At 38.7% G+C, this 22,750-nt stretch overlaps 1 protein-coding gene and 1 pseudogene across 1 annotated transcript in view; one reads left to right on the top strand and one right to left on the bottom strand.

The window, feature by feature from the left end:
* LOC126161662 (uncharacterized) overlaps window positions 1-22,750 on the top strand; it is a 251,167-nt gene that overhangs the window by 198,972 nt on the left and 29,445 nt on the right. The window contains exon 9 of the mRNA XM_049917657.1: window positions 19,811-20,029. Within this exon, the coding sequence (XP_049773614.1) occupies window positions 19,811-20,029 (219 nt within the window). The remainder of the gene's footprint in view (window positions 1-19,810; window positions 20,030-22,750) is intronic.
* Window positions 4,611-4,728, bottom strand: LOC126164341 (5S ribosomal RNA; annotated as a pseudogene).

The following is a 22,750-nucleotide window of genomic DNA, read 5'->3' as shown; positions in this document are numbered from 1 at the left end:
TACAGAAAGATGGATGTTTGGGCTAAGTTACATAATGGACACACACTGAAATTTTGGTTGTGGTGAAAGACTGATCTTAGCACAGTCTGAGGCCATGGTTAGGTTAGAAGATGACAATTTGATTGTTAGTGAAGGAAACGAATTTGAAAGCAGAAAATCTGGTTGTGGTAACAAATCTACCAGTAGTGAAGCCTAATGTTTATGTCCACGCCATATTTAAAAATGCAAGGGGATGTCCAGGATGTAACTTTTACCAATGTTTGAACGTGTGCTAGTGCCAAACACATCAAGCATCCCACTGCTTCTCAATAGTGAGCTTAAATTTTCCACCTGCACGTGCTTCTTAATTGATGTTTAGGCAGAATTTGCTTCTGCCTTATTAAATTGATGGAAAATACCTCCTGCATAAGCATTTCGACTGCTAAAACAAGCATTTTAATCATATTTTATCAACATTTTCAAGGTATCTGAGAGCCTCTGTTGTAATCTTTAGTTCCATCTGCAGCATGGTTGGAAAAATCATTGATGAAGCTCTTCTTGTTTCCAGTAACAAATCAGTCACCATTGGTAATGTATAACACAGACATAAATCTGCACTACTTTCAGTTAATCAAAAATTGAACATCACACTTTTGAACCAACCATTCCAACATCTTGGCAGTTGTTTTACAGCAAAAAGACTTTGCTTACCCTGCTGACGCCATCATGTGATCTCTCAAGCTATTCCATACACATTCATTTGTTCAGTAAAGCATTTACACTGCTGTCTACTAAAACTGAAACACTGGAAAGGATAACAAATAACAAAATTTTACTTATTTTGCATTTACAGTATAGTCAGAAAATATATTAATAAATGTTTAGGCTATTTGGGAGTCTATAGAATGTGAAATTTAGTCCATACCGCTGGCAGCAACAACAGCTCTAGCCCAGCTGAGCATCTAGTCAAACTGCACTTGGATGACAGATACAAGGGCTATTCAGAAAGTAGGAAACATTTCCATCTGACACTACTAGGAGCACGCCTATCGCATATATTTTGGTATGTGTGTGCTCAGCAGCTCAGTCGGCATCCATCCGTGACAGCAGGAATGTCTCTGTGCATCTGGTTTTTTCGATATTCAAATTCAAAATGTGCGCTGCAATCTAAAATACTGCCAGTTGTGAGGTGCAGTCTGTGATGAGGTTTTTCTTGGCAAAAAACCTAAAACCTATAGAAATTAATTGTGAACTGTGCGAAGTGTACAGAAACAATGTAATGAGTGAATGTTCTGTCCGGAAATGGTGCATTCGGTTTTAAAATGGCCAAACCAACATTCATGATGAAGAGAAAAGTGGACGCCCAAGATTTGTGACCGATGATCTTGTTGCTAAAGTTGATGAAACAATTCCTGAAAACCGTCCCTTCACAACCATCACTCAAAAGCTAGGCTATCACAAATTTTGTGCATGATGGATGCCCAAAATGCTTACAGAGCACCATAAAGAACAATGAATGGGGGCAACTTTGTCATTTCTGCAGACCTACCACAAACATGGTGATTCATTACTGGATCAAATCATAACCGGTGATGAGACTTGGGTGAAACACATTCATTGCAAGAAAAACTTATAGTCCACGAAGTGGAGGCACACAAGGTCCCCCCAAAAACCAAGAAAATGTTTGCAAACCTTGTCAGCAAGGAAGTTGATGACAACAGTGTTTTGGGATAGGCAAGGTGTGCTTCTCATTAATTTTCTCAAACGTGGAGCAACCATACATTCTCCCCAGTACTGTCAAACTTTACACAGCCTTAGAAGAGCAGTTCAAAATAAATACCGAGGAAAGCTGACATCCAAAATTTTGTTTTTGCACTACAATGCCCAACCTCACATGGCAAACCACACTAAAGAACTCCTTAATTCATTCAAATGGGAAATTTTCCTTCATCTGCCCTACAGCCCCGATCTTACAACAAGCAACTTCCACTTGTTTCCCAAGATGAAGAACTGGCTTGCAATGCAGTGCTTTGATGACGACACAGAACTCCAGGTGGGTGTGACTCACTGTCTAAAGTCTCAGCCAGCAGAATTTTACGACAAAGGTCTTTCAAAGCTTGTCCACCACTATGATAAACACCTCAATGTGTTTGGTGACTATGTGGAAAAGTAGTATGTCAGTTGCTTGTATTCCTTGTATTTAGTTTTTTTTAATCCCAAAATGTTCCCTACTTTCTGAATAGCCCTCGTACATGTATGTCATTCCATGCTAGTTCAAATGTATTCCAAATTTGATCACTGTGTTTGGTAAGTGGCAAATTGCTAGTCTCTTAGGAACCCGTGACCAGATATTTTTAGTGGGTAAGATATCTAGAGAACACACTGGTCAGCACAAACAGTCAAACACCCTCTGTATTCTGGTAGATCAGAACAGCATGCCCAGCATGTTGGCTTTCATTATCTTGTTGAAAGATAGCGTCAGGAAGATCTAGAAAATGTGGCACAACCATGTGCATTAACTCATGAAAAATATAATGGGTGCTTTCCAAGTTATTTGGTATGTGAACCATAGGTGACTGTGATGGGTTATCAGTGGCTTCTCACACTACCAAACCATGCGCTGAACCTATATGCAGATGAATGTAATTTGGCAACATTCATTCTCCTCAGAGCCTCCACACACAGATGTTTCCATCTTGACGCTGTTTGCAGAATGTGGAATCATATGGAAAAAGTGATATTGTGCCAGTCCTGTGTCTAATGTTGTTGTTAGGTATACCACTTTCAACACTTCTCTCTCTGTCGCCATGTCAAGAGAGTCTTAAAAATGGTTGCCCTGTTGATAGTGGCGGTCCAGTTCCTGTTGCATTGTCTATGTAAACACCTGTATTGTGGCAAAGAAGCCTGTTTCCTAATTTAAGCTAAGTAATATGGCTGTATGAGTCTGTGTAGCCAAGTTAACAATACGTCTGTTTCTTTGAATGCTTGTACATGGGGTCACTGATGTCCTGTGAGCCACTGAATATAGCACTCCTGAACTCATAAGTTCTGTACTTGTGTGACAGTCATGTGATCCTGACCAATGTGAGCAGATTGTTCTCAATACATCCCAACGTCAATGTTTTCTATTGGCCACAGTTGCGATGCCAGCCCATTTAATGTTGAAATCTCTCAAAATTGATCTCAGTGAGGATATTAATTATTCTCACTTTTACTGCTCCATGTCAAATGTGTTCATTACTGATTTACTGTTTGTCATCCATACTTTACGGCTTACAGTGATTTTGCAAGTTAAAGAAAGTTTGTTATGTATACTTGTAATAATTACTGCACTTGTATTACTTCATACATCAGTATTCAGTAGAATTTACTAAATATTATGTTACAGAACTAGTTTTTGCACTCATGAGGCAACATGTCTGACACTCACAATGTCCTGTCATTGCCTGTGTTGAGACCTATGTCACCACTCCTGTTTGCAGCACCATATGGCACCTGGCTTTTAACTATTCAATTCTGTGGCTGTTACTTGTTTCTACACATTTTCTTCAATAGATTTTCATCTGTACTGCCCAGAATCTTCTTTGCACATACTTGTAATCTAATTTTACCATCTCTTCATAACTGCTATTTTGGTTTGATTTCTTATGCCATTTTTATAATTTATGTGAACTTCACTTTTACATTTTGAACTGATCTCTACCAGTCAGTTGGATTCCTCAAAATGTTGTCCAACTTGAGCTTTCCACTGAAGCCACAACATAGATTGGCCTCTATGCCACCGTATGGAGCAATCATTTCTCATTCACATAAAATTAAGAATTTTTGTTACCTCTCAAATGAAGCATCATAGTTGCATATAGCCCCACATTTCTTCATATAATTATTTCTCATAATAACAAGAGGTAATGTATTTAGGTTAATTTATACAGCCTGTCCTTCCTGGTTTCAACAAAACAATAAACATTAAACCATCAAACTGTCTTACTTATCTGCCTTAAGACACTCTCTCAAACTAATATTCAGAAAACTCAGTTTCCAACAGTATAATACATTTATACTAATCTTCTTGATTTAGAAGTCCTTCCAAAATTTTGAACTTTCTAATTACTTGAACTCTCAAGTTTCCTTGGCATGATTGATTGTGTGGTTCTGGATGTTCTGCCAAGTTGTTTCTATTTTCTGTACAATACTTCACTGACTAACCCAGCTGTCTTTTACAGATGCTGTGAGTATACATAACAGTGAAACTTGCAGCACCTGAAGAAGATATCTGGGTTGGTCATTGAAATATTGTGCAAAAAATGGATACAACAAATCGACGGATCACCTAAAATCACACTATTAATTTCTGATTATTACTTAAACTTCAGATACAAGTTATTTGAAAAAAAAAATCAGGTATTAATTAAACCCAAAAATGTCTAAAAGCACTCCATCTTCAGGCCACAAGTGGCCCATCGGAACCATCTGAACGCTATGTCATCCTCAGCTAATGATGCAGTTAGGAGGGGTGTGTGGTCAGCACACCACTCTCCCAGTCGTTACAATGGTTTCCTGTGACCGGAGCCACTACTATTCGATCGAGTAGCTCCTCAATTGGTATCACGAGTCTGAGTGCACCCAGAAAACGGCAACAGCACTTGGCAGCCCGGATGGTCACCCATCTAAGTGTCAGCCACACCCGACAGCGCTTAACTTCGGTGATCTGATGGGAACCGGTGTATCCACTGTGGCAAGGCCATTGCCCAAAAATGTCTAAAGCTGGGTGTTAATTAGACTCAATACAATGTAGACATAAAATACAACAGGTATTGATTAGGTCCCAGAAAAACTATCAAGACGGGTGTTAATGAAACCCACAAGCTATTGACGGTCTGCTTTTTCTATAAACACAAAAGCACTGACAAAACCTAGGTATTAATTACATCTGATAAAAAATAGAAACGGTTGAAAGCAAGGGCAAACTACAGCTGTAATTTTTCCTGAGGGCATGCAGCTTTACTGTATGGTTAATGATGATGGTGTCCTCTTGAGTAAAATATTCCGGAGGTAAAATAGTCCCCCATTCGGATCTCCAGGTGGGGACTACTCAGGAAGACGTTGTTATCAGGAGAAAGGAAAGTGGCATTCTACGGATCAGAGCGTGGAATGTCAGATCCCTTAATCGGGCAGGTAGGTTAGAAAATTTAAAAAGGGAAATGGATAGGTTAAAGTTAGATATAGTGGGAATTAGTGAAATTCGGTGGCAGGAGCAACAAGACTTTTGGTCAGGCGAATACAGGGTTATAAATACAAAGTCAAATAGGGGTAATGCAGGAGTAGGTTTCATAATGAATAAAAAATAGGAATGCAGGTAAGCTACTACAAACAGCATGGTGAACGCGTTATTGTGGCCAAGATAGACACGAAGCCCATGCCTACTACAGTCGTACAAGTTTATATGCCAACTAGCTCAGTAGATGATGAAGAAATTGAAGAAATGTATGATGAAATAAAATAAATTATTCAGATAGTGAAGGGAGATGAAAATTTAATAGTCATGGGTGACTGGAATTAGGTAGTAGGAAAAGGGAGAGAAGGAAATGTAGTAGGTGAATATGGATTGGGGGTAAGAAATGAAAGAGGAAGCCGCCTGGTAGAATTGCACAGAGCACAACTTAATCATAGCTAACACTTGGTTCAAGAATCATGAAAGAAGGTTGTATACATGGAAGAACCCTGGAGATACTAAAAGATATCAGATAGATTATATAATGGTAAGACAGAGATTTAGGAACCAGGTTTTAAAATGTAAGACATTTCCAGGGGCAGATGTGGACTCTGACCACAATCTATTGGTTATGAACTGTAGATTAAAACTGAAGAAAATGCAAAAAGGTGGGAATTTAAGGAGATGAGACCTGGATAAACTGAAAGAACCAGAGGTTGTACAGAGTTTGAGGGAGAGCATAAGGGAACAATTGACAGGAATGGGGGAAAGAAATACAATAGAAGAAGAATGGGTAGCTTTGAGTGATGAAGTATGAAGGCAGCAGAGGATCAAGTAGGTAAAAAGACGAGGGCTAGTAGAAACCCTTGGGTAACAGAAGAAATATTGAATTTAATTGATGAAAGGAGAAAATATAAAAATGCAGTAAATGAAGCAGGCAAAAAGGAATACAAACGTCTCAAAAATGAGATCGACAGGAAGTGCAAAATGGCTAAGCAGGGATGGCTAGAGGACAAATGTAAGGATGTAGAGGCTTACCTCACTAGGGGTAAGATAGATACTGCCTACAGGAAAATTCCCCCCATGAACCATAGACCTTGCCGTTGGTGGGGAGGCTTGCATGCCTCAGCGACACAGATAGCTGTACTGTAGGTGCTACCACAACGGAGGGGTATCTGTTGAGAGGCCAGACAAACGTATGGTTCCTGAAGAGAGGCAGCAGCCTTTTCAGTAGTTGCAGGGGCAAAGGTCTGGATGATTGACTGATCTGGCCTTGTAACATTAACCAAAACGGCCTTGCTGTGTTGGTACTGCGAACGGCTGAAAGCAAGGGGAAACTACGGCCGTAATTTTTCCCGAGAGCATGCAGCTTTACTGTATGGATAAATGATGATGGTGTCCTCTTGGGTAAAATATTCCGGAGGTAAAATAGTCCCCCATTTGGATCTCTGGGCAGGGACTACTCAGGAGGACACTGTTATCAGGTCAAAAAAAACTGGCGTTCTACGGATTGGAGCGTGGAATGTCAGATCCCTTAATTGGGCAGGTAGATTAGAAAATTTAAAAAGAGAAATGGAGAAATGGATAGGTTAAAGTTAGATATAGTGGGAATTAGCGAAGTTCAGTGGCAGGAGGAACAAGACTTTTGGTCAGGTGAATACAGGGTTATAAATACAAAATCAAATAGGGGTTATGCAGGAGTAGGTTTCATAATGAATAAAAAAAATAGGAGTTCGGGTAAGCTACTACAAACAACATAGTGAATGCATTATTGTGGCCAAGCTAGACACGAAGCCCACGCCTACAACACTAGTACAAGTCTCTATGCCAACTACCTATGCAGATGACAAAGAAATTGATGAAATGTATGATGAGATAAAAGAAATTATTCAGGTGGTGAAGGGAGATGAAAATTTAATAGTCATGGGTGATTGGAATTCGAGAGTAGGAAAAGGGAGAGAAGGAAACATAGTAGGTGAATATGGATTGGGACTAAGAAATGAAAGAGGAAGCTGCCTGGTAGAATTTTGCGCAGAGCATAACTTAATCATAGCTAACACTTGGTTCAAGAATCATGAAAGAAGGTTGTATACATGGAAGAACCCTGGAGATACTAAAAGATATCAGATAGATTATATAATGGTAAGACAGAGATTTAGGAACCAGGTTTTAAAATGTAAGACATTTCCAGGGGCAGATGTGGACTCTGACCACAATCTATTGGTTATGAACTGTATATTGAAACTGAAGAAAATGCAAAAAGGTGGGAATTTAAGGAGATGAGACCTGGATAAACTGAAAGAACCAGAGGTTGTACAGAGTTTGAGGGAGAGCATAAGGGAACAATTGACAGGAATGGGGGAAAGAAATACAGTAGAAGAAGAATGGGTAGCTTTGAGTGATGAAGTAGTGAAGGCAGCAGAGGATCAAGTAGGTAAAAAGACGAGGGCTAGTAGAAATTCTTGGGTAACAGAAGAGATGCTGAATTTAATTGATGAAAGGAGAAAATACAAAAATGCAGTAAATGAAGCAGGCAAAAAGGAATACAAATGTCTCAAAAATGAGATCGACAGGAAGTGCAAAATGGCTAAGCAGGCATGGCTAGAGGACAAATGTAAGGGTGTAGATGCTTACCTCACTAGAGGTAAGATAGATACTGCCTACAGGAAAATTAAAGAGACCTTTGGAGAGAAGAGAACCACTTGTATGAATATCAAGGGCTCAGATGGAAACCCAGTTCTAAGCAAAGAAGGGAGAGTAGAAAGGTGGAAGGAGTATATAGAGGGACTATACAAGAACGATGTTCTTGAGGACAATATTATGGAAATGGAAGAGGATGTAGATGAAGATGAAATGGGAGATATGATACTGCGTGAAGAATTTGATAGAGCACTGAAAGACCTAAGTCAAAACAAGGCCCCAGGTGTAGACAACATTCCATTAGAACTACTGACGGCCTTGGGAGAGCCAGTCCTGACAAAACTCTACCATCTGGTGAGCAAAATGTATGAGACAGGTGAAATACCCTCAGACTTTAAGAAGAATATAATAATTCCAATCCCAAAGTAAGCAGGTATTGACAGATGTGAAAATTATCAAACTATCAATTTAATAAGTCATGGCTGCAAAATACTAAAGTGAATTCTTTACAGATGAATGGAAAAACTAGTAGAAGACGACCTCAGTGAAGATCAGTTTGGATTCCGTAGAAATATTGGAACACGTGAGGCAACACTGACCCTATGACTTATCTTAGAAGCTAGATTAAGGAAAGGCAAATCTACATTTCTAGCATTTATAGACTTAGAGAAAGCTTTTGACAATGTTGACTGGAATACTCTCTTTCAAATTCTGAAGGTGGCAGGGGTAAAATACAGGGAGCGAAAGGCTATTTACAATTTGTATAGAAACCAGATGGCAGTTATAAGAGTCGAGGGACATGAAAGGGAAGCAGTGTTTGGGAAGGGAGTGAGGCAGGGTTGTAGCCTCTCCCCGATGTTATTCAATCTGTATATTGAGCGAGCAGTAAAGGAAACAAAAGAAAAATTCGGAGTAGGTATTAAAATCCATGGAGAAGAAATAAAAACTTTGAGGTTCACCAATGACATTGTAATTCTGTCAGAGACAGCAAAGGACTTGGAAGAGCAGTTGAACGGAATGGACAGTGTCTTGAAGGCAGGATATAAGATGAACATCAACAAAGACAAAACGAGGATAATGGAATGTAGTTGAATTAAGTCGGGTGATGCTGAGGGAATTAGATTAGGAAATGAGACACTTAAAGTAGTAAAGGAGTTTTGCCATTTGGGGAGGAAAATAACTGATGATGGTCGAAGTAGAGAGGATATAAAATGTAGACTGGCAATGGCAAGGAAAGCGTTTCTGATGAAGAGAAATTTGTTAACATCAAGTATTGATTTAAGTGTCAGGAAGTCTTTTCTGAAAGTATTTGTATGGAGTGCAGCCATGTATGGAAGTGAAACATGGACGATAAATAGTTTAGACAAGAAGAGAATAGAAGTTTTCGAAATGTGATGCTACAGAAGAATGCTGAAGATTATGTGGGTAGAGCACATAAGTAATGAGGAGGTATTGAATAGGATTGGGGAGAAGAGGAGTTTGTGGCACAACTTGACTAGAAGAAGAGATCAATTGGTAGGACATGTTCTGAGGCATCAAGGGATCACCAATTTAGTATTGTAGGGCACCATGGAGGGTAAAATTGTAGAGGGAGAAAAAGAAATGAAAACACCAAGCAGATTCAGAAGGATGTGGGTTGCAGTAGGTACGCTGAGATGAAGAAGCTTGCGCAGGATAGAGTAGCATGGAGAACTGCATCAAACCAGTCTCAGGACTGAAGACCACAACAACAACAAGAAAAAATAGAAAAGGATAGATATTAATTAGACTCAGATAAACAGTAACAATGTACTAATTAAACCCAAAACCCTACTACACATTCTTGAACAGAAGAAGCAAATGAGTTCATTGAAGTTGTACTTCTCTTGCCTAAAGTCTTCATTTCATGTAACGACCAATAATCCTGCTGTTAACAGAATGGAATTTTCACCACAGTTACTTACAACATGTATTCTCCCACTAAACTGCTAATTTTAGCCCTCCACTATGCAATTATACTTACTCTACTGATCCTGTTCATATTCTTTGAATGTTATGCTACTTTCGGTTGATAGGGGCTCACTTACTTTTGTATATTAACTGTCATTTAATGTACTTTAACCTGGTCATGCTGCCAGTCTGCACTGTGGATTAGCCTTCATTCTTTACTTTCTGTTACTTTGGTTTTCTGTATTTCAGTTTACTTTCTATTTCTACCTGTTATCCTAATTATGCTCTAACTACCCAATGGCTGCTCTCCATAATGATCCCCTCCATGGTTCCCATTTTGTTCTTCCCTTTGTACCCACATCCCGAAAGGTTCTCCTTGCAACTCTACCTTCTTTTCATTTGTTGAACCTCTATTATTCCTTCCCTCTTTTTTCTATTCATGTTAGTTTTCTTCTGTGATTATTTTCTGACATCTTCATGGATGCCATCATCATTACTACACAATTCCCTATTCCTTTTTTAGCTGTGAACTTACTCTTTTAACTCTTCTTTATTCTTCAGACTTCATCTGTTCCTTAGTTTCATCATTTTGCTACATTATTCTCCTCTATAGGTTCCTTTTTCACTTCATTATTACATCTTTATTTCTTAAGTTCCTCTGTCTTTTCCCAGTGCATTTTTTTTCTCCATCTTAATATTGACATTAATCCACATATTTCATTTCTAAAATTCTTTGAGATCTCATTTATTAATAAGGTTCCTCTTTTATCCTTTCATAACATAAAAATACCATTTCCTTTTCTTACTGATGTCACTGAGTGAGGTGGTGCAATGATTAGCACTCTGGACTTGCGTTCAGGAGGATAACACTTCAAATTCCAGGCCAACCATCCAGTTTTAGGTTGCTCATGATTTCCTTAAATTTCTCCAGGCAAATGCTGGAATGGTCTCTTTAAAAAGGTTATGGCTGATTTCCTTCTCTATCCTTTCATGCTCAACCTCTAGTGTCCAGGCTGTTGATAGGATGTTAAATTCTAATCTTCTCTCCTTTTTATTGATGTTTAATTATTTCTTTTCTCAATTGAAACCACCTAGCCATTATGTGATCTTTTTCCACATGTACTTCTACATCAGCACTCGAGAACACCTCATGGTGTGTGGCAGAGGGTACCTCTGATACCACTAACTGATCCCACCTTTTCTGATCCACATGCAAACAGTGCTTGGGAAGAATGACTGTCAGTAAGCCTCTGTATCAGCTCTAATTTCTCAAATGTTCTCATTGTGGTCATTCAAGAAATGTATGTGAGAGGAAGTTATATGTTGTCTGGCCTTCCTGAAGGTACCAGCTTAAAATTTCAAAAGTAAATCTCTCTGTGAAAAACATTGCCTCTGTTTTCGTGTCTGCCACTGGAGTTGATTGAGCATCTATAACACTCTTGTGCTGACTAGATCCCATGGTGAAATGCGTGGCACTTTGTTGGATCTTCTCTATCCCTTCTATCAGTTCTACCTGTGCAAGGTCATAAATTGATGAACAATACTCAAGAATTGGTATGGATTATAGGCCATTTCTTTCATGGATGAGTTACATTTTCTTAAGATTCTTCCTATGACTCTCAGTTTGGTATCTGCTTTCCCTATTATTCGTTTTACATGGTCATTCCACTGAAGGTCACTCTGGATAGTTACTCCTAGATATTTTGTGGTAGATACTGTTTCCAGTAATTTGTCATCAACAGTATACTTTGCGGTAGTAGATTATTTTCTATGTATGTGCAGTATGTTACATATGTTTACTTTCAGGGTTAACTGACAGAGCGTGCACCACTCGTCACTCCTCTGTAGGTCATTCTGCAAATCATACTGTCTTCTGGAATTGCTACTTTCTTAGAGGCAACTACATCATCTGCAAACAGTCTTAAAGAGCTTCCAGTGCTTTCTATTAGATCATTATATACGTTGTAAACAGTAACAGTACTATCACACTTCCTTGGGTACTCAAGAAATTACCTTTACACCTGTCAGTTTTATTCCATTTAGAGTGACGTGTTGAGTTATATCTGCAAGGATGTCTTGAATCTAGTCACAAATCAGATACAATACTCAGTAAGCTCATATTTTTTCACTAAAAGGCAGTGCAGGATGCTTTCAGATGCCTTCCTGAAGTCAAGGAGCATGGCATCAAACTGGGCACTGTTGTCTACAGTGCTATGGATCTCATGGGGGAACAGAGTGAGCTGAGTTTCACAAGGAAACATATGCAAAGGACTGAATACTGTATTTTTGCCATCTCTCTGTTATTTTCGATTTGGGTACCTGTATGCTCACTGAGTGAATGAATAGATGATTTTGAACACTTGCTGATTTTACATAAAACAAAAACCTCTCAGGGTTTTTAGTTAGATTAGTTGACAAAATGTACTTTCAAGGTAACTGTACTCTTCTATTTCTATCATTGCTCTTCTTGCATTCACTTTTGTTTTGTTTATCTTTTGTTTGTCTGGTAGGTTTTGACTTCCCTTGACTGTGATGAAGCTTTCTTTGATTATGCAGCAATTTTCTAACATAACTATTAAACCTTACCCTTTCTGTCTCAACTTCTTCCTCTTCTATTCCAGATGTTGCAAACTTTAGCTCTTTAACCAAACCAACTTTTTTGTCTTCTCTTCCCTCTGTTAAGACCCATTAGATTTTCTTGATTGCTGTTACTCTCCTCTCGGTTGCTCATATGTCATTTTTAGAGATAGATTCTACAGTGAAAGAAAAGAGCTTGCTGTTCAGATAACCACGATGAAATAAAACTGCAATCTCCTTGGGAAGCCGTGTATACCACATACATGTTCACTTAAGCAGTGAACTCACAGAGCTGTTTTCCTTTATACTCGTCCGCAGCTCTTGGTCTAGTGACTAACATTGCTGCCTCTGGATTATTGTGTCCTGGGTTTGATTCCCGGCTGGGTTGGGGATTTTCTCTGCCTGGGGACTGGGTGTTTGTGTTGTCCTCATCATTTTATCATCACCATCATCGTCATCATCATTTCTGAGAGTGGCTAGATTGGATTGTGTAAAACATGGGACTTTGTGCAGGTGCTGATGACTGCACAATTGAGCACCCCACAAACCAAACTTCATCATCATCATCATCATCCTTTATGCTTATTGGGATCAACCACTAACATCATTGTTAACTCTTTACTTTGTGGCATCCTTTCCTTCATAACAACTAATTTAGCACGTTTCTGTTCTTGATAATATTCTCTAAGACTCTTTATCCCCATATTGTTATTGAAGTCTTGCGATACGCCAATATATCCTACCTTTTATCTGCATTCCCAACAATACTATACTCTTCCCATAATCATCATTAGAATTCTCATCTGACTCATTTCGAGTGTCATAATCACTGTCTATCTCATTCTGTTCTTGCCAGTTTCCTGTACTATTACGGCATAGTATTCATGTTCCTTTTCTACCACTTGCTCTGGAAAGTCATTTTCTGACTTCGTTTATTTCAGTTACTGATGACCTGATACATTAATCTGTCTCCCCCACATTAGGATTAATTTCCTTCACAATTAACATTATTTCTGAATCCAAATCTGTTTGCGTGGCTCATGGGTCCTTCTTCAGGGAATATTAGCCAGTATTTAGAACATCATTTCTGATTTCAAAGATTCTGTCTTTATTTGCAGTTTTGATGCCAAAGATTCTCAGCTTGCTTGCAACAAACCTATTTCTGATTTAAGAGATTCTGAGATGATTATCATTTGTGATCTCAGAGAATCTGACATATTTCTATGGACTTATTTCTGATTTCAACTGTGTAAATCATTGAAATAACATCAACATGCCTGTTTTTCTACTTACCTCCCTTCTTGGGTTAGCATACTAAAATTCTCTTCCCTCATCTAGTTTCTTTTTTGTTTTGCCAGATTCTCCTGCTATTTCCCCCTGGCTTTCATCCATATAATCCTACTAGCAAACCCATCAATGTTTCACATCTGATAAATATGTGTGGGAATTGGGAATTGTATATATATCCTTATCTCCTTTTCCCTCTCTCTCTGTCCATTTCATCTTCTCCTCTCTCTCTGACTGTGAGCTTTGTTTATTGTAATAGCAAAGATGCACTTGATTTGGAATTCAAGTCACTTAAAATCAATGGGTAAATTGTATATGGGATATAAAAGACCTCCCTTGCTTCTTCATCTGTGGGGATAGTAGCTTCAAATGATATTATATCGCACAGTTGTAACCTGTGAATGGGTAGGATTACAAATTTTCTAATGATTTAGATTCAGTATTCTAGGTGTAAACCAATAAGCCATAAATACAACTTTTCTCTCTCCTATTGAAGCAGATTATGAAAAGAAGACAACAAAACAGCACATTGTGTGTACAATTTATGTTTAAAATTGTATATAAAAAGAAAAATATGTACTGGACAAAAATATGTCTAATGTTCAATGATGCTGCTTTTGTAGTTAAAATTGACTGTGGGAAAAAAGATGAAACCATGCATTTTTACAGCACAGCATAATAAAAAACTGTGCACAGCAAAAATTGTAGCCTGTGTTCATCTGAAATTTTATTAGAGTGTCATGTAAAAATTTGATGTAAATGTGTCAAGAACTTTTGAAATTTTTGGAGAAGCATAGCCACTGTATATGGTAGATACATATTTATATACCATATGAAGGTGTTCTAAAGACGTTCATAGCCCTTGTATGTCTGAATTTTTGTTGGAGTATCATGTGAATATTTGAAGTAAATTACTCAAGAACTTTTTGAGATTTTTACTAACAACACTTTCCTTTTATATCATGTATACATATTTATGCACCACATATGTTAAAGAAATATATAGTCTATGACTGTCCAAATGTTTATTGGAGTATTGTCTAAAAATTTGTTGTAACTCAGCCTAGAACTTTCTGAGATTTTTGCTAACAACATTTCCTCTTTATATAGTACATATATATTTATACACCATACATATTAAGGAAGTGTTTAGCATATGTCTGTCTGAGAATTTATTAGAGTATCATGTAAGCATCTGAAGTAAATTGGCCAAGAATTTTCTGATATTTTTTGCTAACAATCTTTCCCCTCCACATAGTTTATTTATATTTATATAATACATTAAGGAAATGTGGAGACTATGTCCATCCAAACATTTATGACCATACCATGAAAAAAACTGATGTAACTCAGTCAAGAACTTTTTGAGGTTTTTGATAACAATGTTAAAAAATGAATTGTCTTTGTATCCTAGTACACAGAGTGGAGAAAAATTGAGTCACGAAATTTTAACCCTGGATAGCTGATGCTAGTAGGAACAAAAATTACTAACATTGAACAATGGAAAATCCAGGATGTAATGTAACAATATCATGAGAAGGAAAGTTGCTACTCACCATATAGCAAAGATGCTGAGTCGCAGATAGACACAACAAAAGGATTTTCGCACTTAAAGATTTCGGCCAATGGTCTTTGTCAACAATAGCCACACAAACGCAAACACACACTTATGCAAATGCAACTCACACATGACTGCAGGCTCAGGCAACTGAAACCACACTGCCACTGCTACTTGTTTCAGTTGCCTGAGACTGAAACTTGGCACCATGTGCTCTGATTGGCTGCTGGATTGCCCTGTTGCTGGATGCTCTGGATAATGCATGACTGTGAATGCTTTGCCTGCCAGGGATCATGATGTATCCTAGGTGGCCAGCACACTCACTGGTAGCACGCCAGTCTTCCACTCTGGGGGTCTGGAGGCGAATCCGCTGGGGTCCCGACACATCCATTGTAGTTTCATGATAAGACGTACTGGGAACAAACCCATCAACAGCTGTTAGTCTTTTACAAATTGTGTCAGCCCTGAAAAGGGCCTTTTTTTATAACTAGGACATTTTTACTTAAAGCAGGTGCTTGAACTGGCAACCCTCTGACACGACACAAGCTTTGTGATGTCAAACAGTGTTTTGCAGAACTCTTTGAAAGATTCCTGGCATTGCCCTGATGTGACTGGTGGCATGCTGAATGTGATCCACTAGTTCATCTTCATTTCTGGGTGGTTTGCATGCAGATAGGTGAACTAGAACCTTAAAGAGTCCACACAGGAAAAAGTCCGGCGGCATGAGGTCTGGTGATCACGTGGGCCATGTCCTATGAGCACCTCTGACAATTACCCAGCTGTCGAAGAGTTCATTTAAATATCCGCATGCAGCATGACTGCTATGTGCAGGCGCCCCATCATGCTGCAACCACATGCATAGCCATATGTCCAGGGGAACATCTTACAGCAACCGGGTAGAGTAATGTGAGGATTTCCACTTGCCCAGGAATGAACGTTTCGAGCACTGTAAAGGTCATCCTAGTGGAAGGTTCACTTGTCAATAAACAATGCAAAGTCAGAGAAGTCAGGATTTCATGCAAAATGTCATAAAATCCACAGGCAAAACCCTAGCCTGTACTCATATCCGCCACAGGATTTAGGTCTCGGACAGGGTGGAAACTAAATGGATGCTGGCCTTCATTCCCCAAAGCCTCCCAGACTAACCAATGAGTGACCCACATGTCATGTCCAACCGCTCAAGTACTTGTCGTAGGTGCTTCCTTCAAGCGCTCAAGAACACACTCTTCATATGCAGCATCCTGTCATGCTCGAGGTCTTCCAGCATCACCATGATAACCCACTAACAAGACTGTTTCACCAAGTTTTGGGTTCAGTTACTGTAAATGTTTGTGGGTGTGGGTGGTGTCTTGCTGGGTACCATTCCTCTTACAACCCTCGAGCTTCATGAGCATTACCGTTGGCTAGTCCATAAACAAAAACCATATCTCATTGTTCTTCAAATGAATACTGCGCAGCCATGCTTACTGTATGACTAAATTGCAGGTGATGTGTGTGTGCTCCTAAGCAAAACTTACATGTGAATACCTCTTATGTGAGCTGGTGACTAACAGCAAAACCTATTTGACATGTGTTCGTATCACATTGGGGCTGTGGTGGGGTGAGGGACATTTGTATGTGTGAACCGACAACCATAGCGCTGCCCGTCAGCCAACAAATGGCAACAGGGCAATCCCACAGGCAACTGGAGCGTGTGGTGCAAAGTTTCCATAGTTTAAAAATGGTGCATTGTCAACCTACAAAACATTGGTAATTTTGGTTCCTAATGGCATCAGCTATCCAGGGTTAAAATTTCGTGACACGACTTTTCTCCACCCTGTAGATTCGTCTTTTGTTTGTACTGAATCGACTGCCCCTTGTTCTTCACTTACAGCCCTATGATCAATAGATTTCTGCTGTTTAGTATTTATATTGACCTCCTATCTATATATATGTTTTAATCTGAAAATGTTGATGCACATAAGCCGTCTAACTACTAGACCCTCGTGCTGCATAAGTCGTTACTTGTAACACCTCCTGTGGCTGTACACTAATTATTCCTTGTGTATCATACTTCATTCAGTGAAAACCAACATGAGCAAGAGACAAACGTTTTGTCCAGTCAGATCACATAATCTGCAATGCACCACATTCTGAACTAACTAGAAAATGCTATGAAATGAATCAATCAAGTAATTGATATGTTGTCACTTGTGTTGATTCTTTTTTGCATGAATATATGACTCTGTGTTTGTGCCATCAGTGTGGTCACCCTTGCCCAGGCCAGCCCCTGTTGTGGGTATATCTCTTGTCTGAGTGTTTATGGCTCCAATTTAATTTTCCTTCTCCATGAGCCCTTACCTAACTCCACTCTCCAATACACACATCATGTGTGAGTCCAGCGAACTCTCTGGGATATTTTGACCATCAAAAAGTTAGTAACTTCAGTAGTCAAACAGCACTGTCACCATGCTCTACTTTGTGTCTGCATTCACCTTAGCATTCCCAATGCCAAAATTTCAATTCCTAAGCTCAGAGAGTTTGGACCCATAGGTGCACAACTATATTACAATGCTTATGTTAAAACAAACTGCAGGATGTCACAGTGGTCAAGGGCTTTCAAAAGTAGCAGTATTAGAGATGGCTTTTATATTAGACACTGTATGAAGTTCAGTGACTACTGGTTTGTTAAACTACCTGCAGTTGTGAATGTTAAGTTAATTAGTTTTTACTATTCCTCCTCCAGAAGCTAATGTTCTCAGTATAGTCTCACTGGCACTGGACATTCATTTAGTGGGTAATCACAGCTTGAAGATATCGCAGTCAGCATCACACTGTGTTGACAGTGACAGCAGTTGGCATCACTCAGAATTCGTAGCTTTCATTGTTGATCCGTGTATTAGAAAGGGCTCTTAGCAGTTTTGGGGATTGAAAAACCTTTGAATATTCTTGAACAACACTGGACTAACATTTATGGCAACAAAAACACAGTTTAAACATCTTGAATCAATTATACTGATTTCTTGGTACAGTTTACCATCAATACAGAACAGAGATCAAATTACATGATGGAGCAAGCTGGCTTGGTACTGTTTACCATCAATACAGAACCAATCTCTGTTGAATGACAGACATAATGTGGCAAGCTCCATATTGTTTCCAGTGCATGTGTTTTCATGAATATTTGCTATTAATCACAGTTGGAGTACTACCCACAGTCAATGTTGAAATCACTCAAAATTTTTCTTGATCAGGATAGTCATCATTTTCGCTTTTGCCACTCTGCATCAACATACACAGTCCCAACTCGTTGCTTGTCATTCATGCTTCACGGCATAGCAACTTGTCACAGGTTTAAGAAAGATTGTTGCCAACATTTCCAAGAATTATTACAGATGTATAACTTTGTTCTTTGGTATTCAGTAGAATTTACCAAGGTCTAAACCCCAGTCCCAATTTATGCATGTCTGACCCTCACTGTGTGCCATCCTCATCTCTCTGTTGAGCATGTAACTGCTTGCATTAACGACATCACATGGCACCTGTCTTTTGGCTGTTGAATTCTGTGGCCCTGTCTCTATTCTGTAGCTTTCCTTCTATAGATTTTGTTCTGTACTGTTGAAATCTCTTTACAAACACTTATTTGGGCTAATTTTACCATATCTTTCTAAATGTCTTTTTGGTTTGATTCTTTCATACCATTTTTGTAATTTCTGTGAACTTGACTTCTAAAGCTTGAGTTCCCCTATTCACCACTTGGACCAATCATTGGGCTTCCTCAAAATGTTTTCCCTCTTTGGCTTTCCACTGTCACAACAAAGATTAGCCTTAGTATCACCATATGGTGCAATCATTCATCATACATACAAAATTAAGAAAAGTATTCTTCACTTCTCAAATGGATCTGGATCATTACAATCTACATTGATCCTTGTGCAATTTGAATATCAGCTGTTGTAATGGTCCAACACACTAAACAGGGCTGCGCTACATTTCCCTGCTCTTGCAGCGACACCTCCTTTTTCAATATTTTGGGTCTCTTCCTTCCATACCCTTTTACCTTTGGTCTCTTTTTACTTATCTAGAACCCATTGTCCATTCCTTATTCCTTAATATTACCACCACACTACGTAGTGCTGTGCTACAACTCCCTGCACTTGCGGCAACACCCTCTTTCAAATATTTCCAGGAATTCCCATTATTGTTCTACATTGATCTTTTAATTTATAAGTATTAAAAACATGCTGTGGTATCTCTCTCACAGGAGCACCATGCTAATAATCAATTAATGACAGCATACTAGTCTGATAAACAGAGACAGGATTTACAAAATATCTGAGGGAAACTGAATAGTGGATCACATATTAAGAAATTATTTTGCTTTATGTCACTGACTGGGGAAGCTGGATCAACCAACTGGAATATACATGTTTTCATATTTAGTACTGAAATTATTATATTGTTATTAATCAAAATATAAATTATGAAATTTACTCACTGTTACCTATTTTACACTTGTAGGCATAAGGGACTATGCTTCTGTGGACTATTGAGCAACTTAAATCGCCCTCATTAAACTGTGGATGTATTATGTACATGTATATTTTGTGTCATGGAACTGCCATTATTTGTATTACTTAATTTTACAGATTCATTGGAGATACCAGGTCCATATCCTCAAGTAAACAACGTTACATTCAAATATCCACCAGTGCCTTTGCTGACCCAGAGAAACTTGATATCTTCTGAAATGTTCTGCCCAAATATACAAGCTGAGAGTAGTGACTGTTATGATGAATTCTGTAACTGCCCATATGTTATCGAATTTGATTTAGGTGACCTTGTGGAAATAGTGCTTGTAGACACAAGTGAGTACAGTATTCATTTTTTCCCTTATGAAAGGAGGTATGATTATGCTAATGCCTTTTAGATGTCAATGTAAAACACTACAAATTGTTGGTTAAAGAATGTAGCATTCCATTTCTACTCATCTTTTATGAAAAAAAAATTATTTCAATCAGCTTTCATCTATTTTCTCTAAAGAAATTTTTATATCCAAGATTGTGTCCAAAATTGTTTTTATTGACTGATTTCAACAGATAAGACTATCTTCTTCAAATCTTTGAAAACTTTTTTGGTTGTATAACATGTTCCATTGTGTATTTATTACTTATCCCATGTTAACATCTTAGTGGAGAGTATCATGTGCATTTCACACAGGTTTGCCAAAAATAAAATTACAAACAGGTTTGTTCCAAGTAAAAATGTACACATCTAAACTGCACCTTGTGGTATTTTAGATGTCTACATATGTAGCACTCCTTTGATGCTTATCAGTAGCTAAAACCCACATTTGTAGTAAAAGTGCACCTTTATGCTGATTTTTACATTTAAATGATGAGTGAAGCACATTTTGGAACGTGCTTACTTGAAATACAGAGTACAACAGTTCTAGCAGAGAGCTGCACAATGCTGTCTCTCAAAATGACACTATGAAATTATACCATATTGTTTGAGAACTAGTTTTTCTTAAGGCCTCATGAAGGATAAAAATGGTAAACTTTTGCTCACAAAAAGAGATGAACAAGTTACCTGATGTACTTTAAAGAAACCTTAAACCTGCTCAACCCACACAATGCTTACAACAAGAGAGCCAAAAACACAAAAGCTATCATAAAAACAGGTCATATCGCAAAAGCAGCAATGGGCACAGCAATCATAACACTTAAAATAATTAAGTAGCCTGGTTTGGATGAAATCTCAACCAAAATTCTGAAACATTGATATCCGGACTTAATTCATCACCTTTACTAAGCTGAGCAATATGTATTGGTGAACAAGGAAAGTTTCAGAAGACTGGAGACATGGTATCATTGTTAAACTACCAAGGAAAGGAAATATAACCAAATGTACAAACTGGAGAGGTATCATGCTTCTCTCAGTGTCAGACAAGGTATTTTGCCTTGTTATTCTTAAAAGGATATAAGAAGCAGCAGACTGTTGGCTATGAGAAGAACAGGCTGGCTTCCAAAATGGAAAATGCTGCATTGAACAAATATTTGTTCTGTGAAATGGGACAGAACAATAAATAGGATTGATCTGTACACTTCCAATGCTTCCTGCTTCACTGCTACTACTACTCATTTCTTAGTAAAAATGGAGACACAAACCTAATTTGAGCAATGAATGGGTTTGCTCTGCACTTCTCCAGCACTGTAAACAACTGGAGCATAAAAGGAGGAGCATTATACTGCTTAAATATCAATGGAATAATACCTGAAGCTTATCTTGTAGGGCTACAAGATGGCCATTAAACTGCGTGTGATATGTGGGCATATAGCACACAGCAAATGGGCACGTTATTCTTTCTTCCATGTTTAAAAAACTCTCCACTCTCAACTACGTAAAAGAAAGTCGTTACGTTGAGAACAGGAACAGTTATTGGGACTGATAAGGAAAGGATAAGTAACCTTGTCACTAACACAGATAACAATGAAATAATAGTATAAAAAAGTTCAATAGTCTCTCTTCTTAGGCATGGAATAAGCACACACATCAGTACCCCAGGCAGTGAGCATGCCAACTTCTTTGATGTAATTTGGTGATCAGCTGATCGCACTGCGGAACATGTGATCTCCACCATCACCACATCAGCCCCCTGCACAGACGCAGGGCATAGTCTGCCTCCATCAGCCCCGATACTGTCAAGAAATCTCAATGAAAAATTGATGTGCTGGCCCGACCACATGTGGCGAGACAGCTGAGGCACTGGTGGTTCATCAGATCATGGTTTGATCGTAGAAGACAAGGAAGGTGGTTGGCTGGTTGTAGAAGGCACAGCTGTGTCAAAAGAGTCATCAAACACAAACACGGGCTTGACACTATCAATGGAGATGGCACTACATTTGTTCTTTAGAAGGATGTCCATTATTTTAGCTGTAGAGGGAGGTACGTGATGAGGTCTGGTATATGGCAGTGCGAGATGTGCTTCAACTCCATCTTGTCGAAGCATGACGTGAGTGCTGTCTGTTAATTCTTCATGCACAAATAGAGGACGTGTCTCATGGTGTGATGCTGGTTGAGGTCGCATTCTCTGAGTCGAGTTATTAATTCTGGTTGATGGAAAAGATCTCCTGACGATGCTCTTGGTTCAACAATTTCCCCTGATAGACACAATGTCTCTCCATAACCAAGCTCCACCAGTGATGCATCCAGTTCTGGCTTGTGTATTGTTCATAGGCTGAGAAGTACAACGGGTAAGGTTGTGGTCCAATTCATATCCTAGCACATGAGTGCTGCTTTGAAGGAGCAGTGCCAGTGCTCCACCATCCCATTGCTCATTGGGTGGTAGCTTGTGGTCAGATGCTGTCTTGCATCACATAATTTGCCTACCTGCTCAAAAAGTTCAGATTCAAACTATTGCCCTCTATCACTTATTATTTGTAGTGGACAATCAAATTGTGCAACTCATTGTGCCATAAATGCTGCAGCCAGTGTCTCAGCAGAGGTATTATCAACCAAGATTGCTTCAGGTCTATGCGTGAGTTTATCAATAATTGTTAATAGGTATCACTGTCCTTCTGATGGTG

The sequence above is a fragment of the Schistocerca cancellata genome, chromosome 2, assembly GCF_023864275.1.
Source record: "Schistocerca cancellata isolate TAMUIC-IGC-003103 chromosome 2, iqSchCanc2.1, whole genome shotgun sequence".
NCBI classification, from domain to species: domain Eukaryota; kingdom Metazoa; phylum Arthropoda; class Insecta; order Orthoptera; family Acrididae; genus Schistocerca; species Schistocerca cancellata.
Note: the sequence above shows the minus strand (reverse complement) of the source record. Positions and strands in the feature narration are given on the sequence as shown.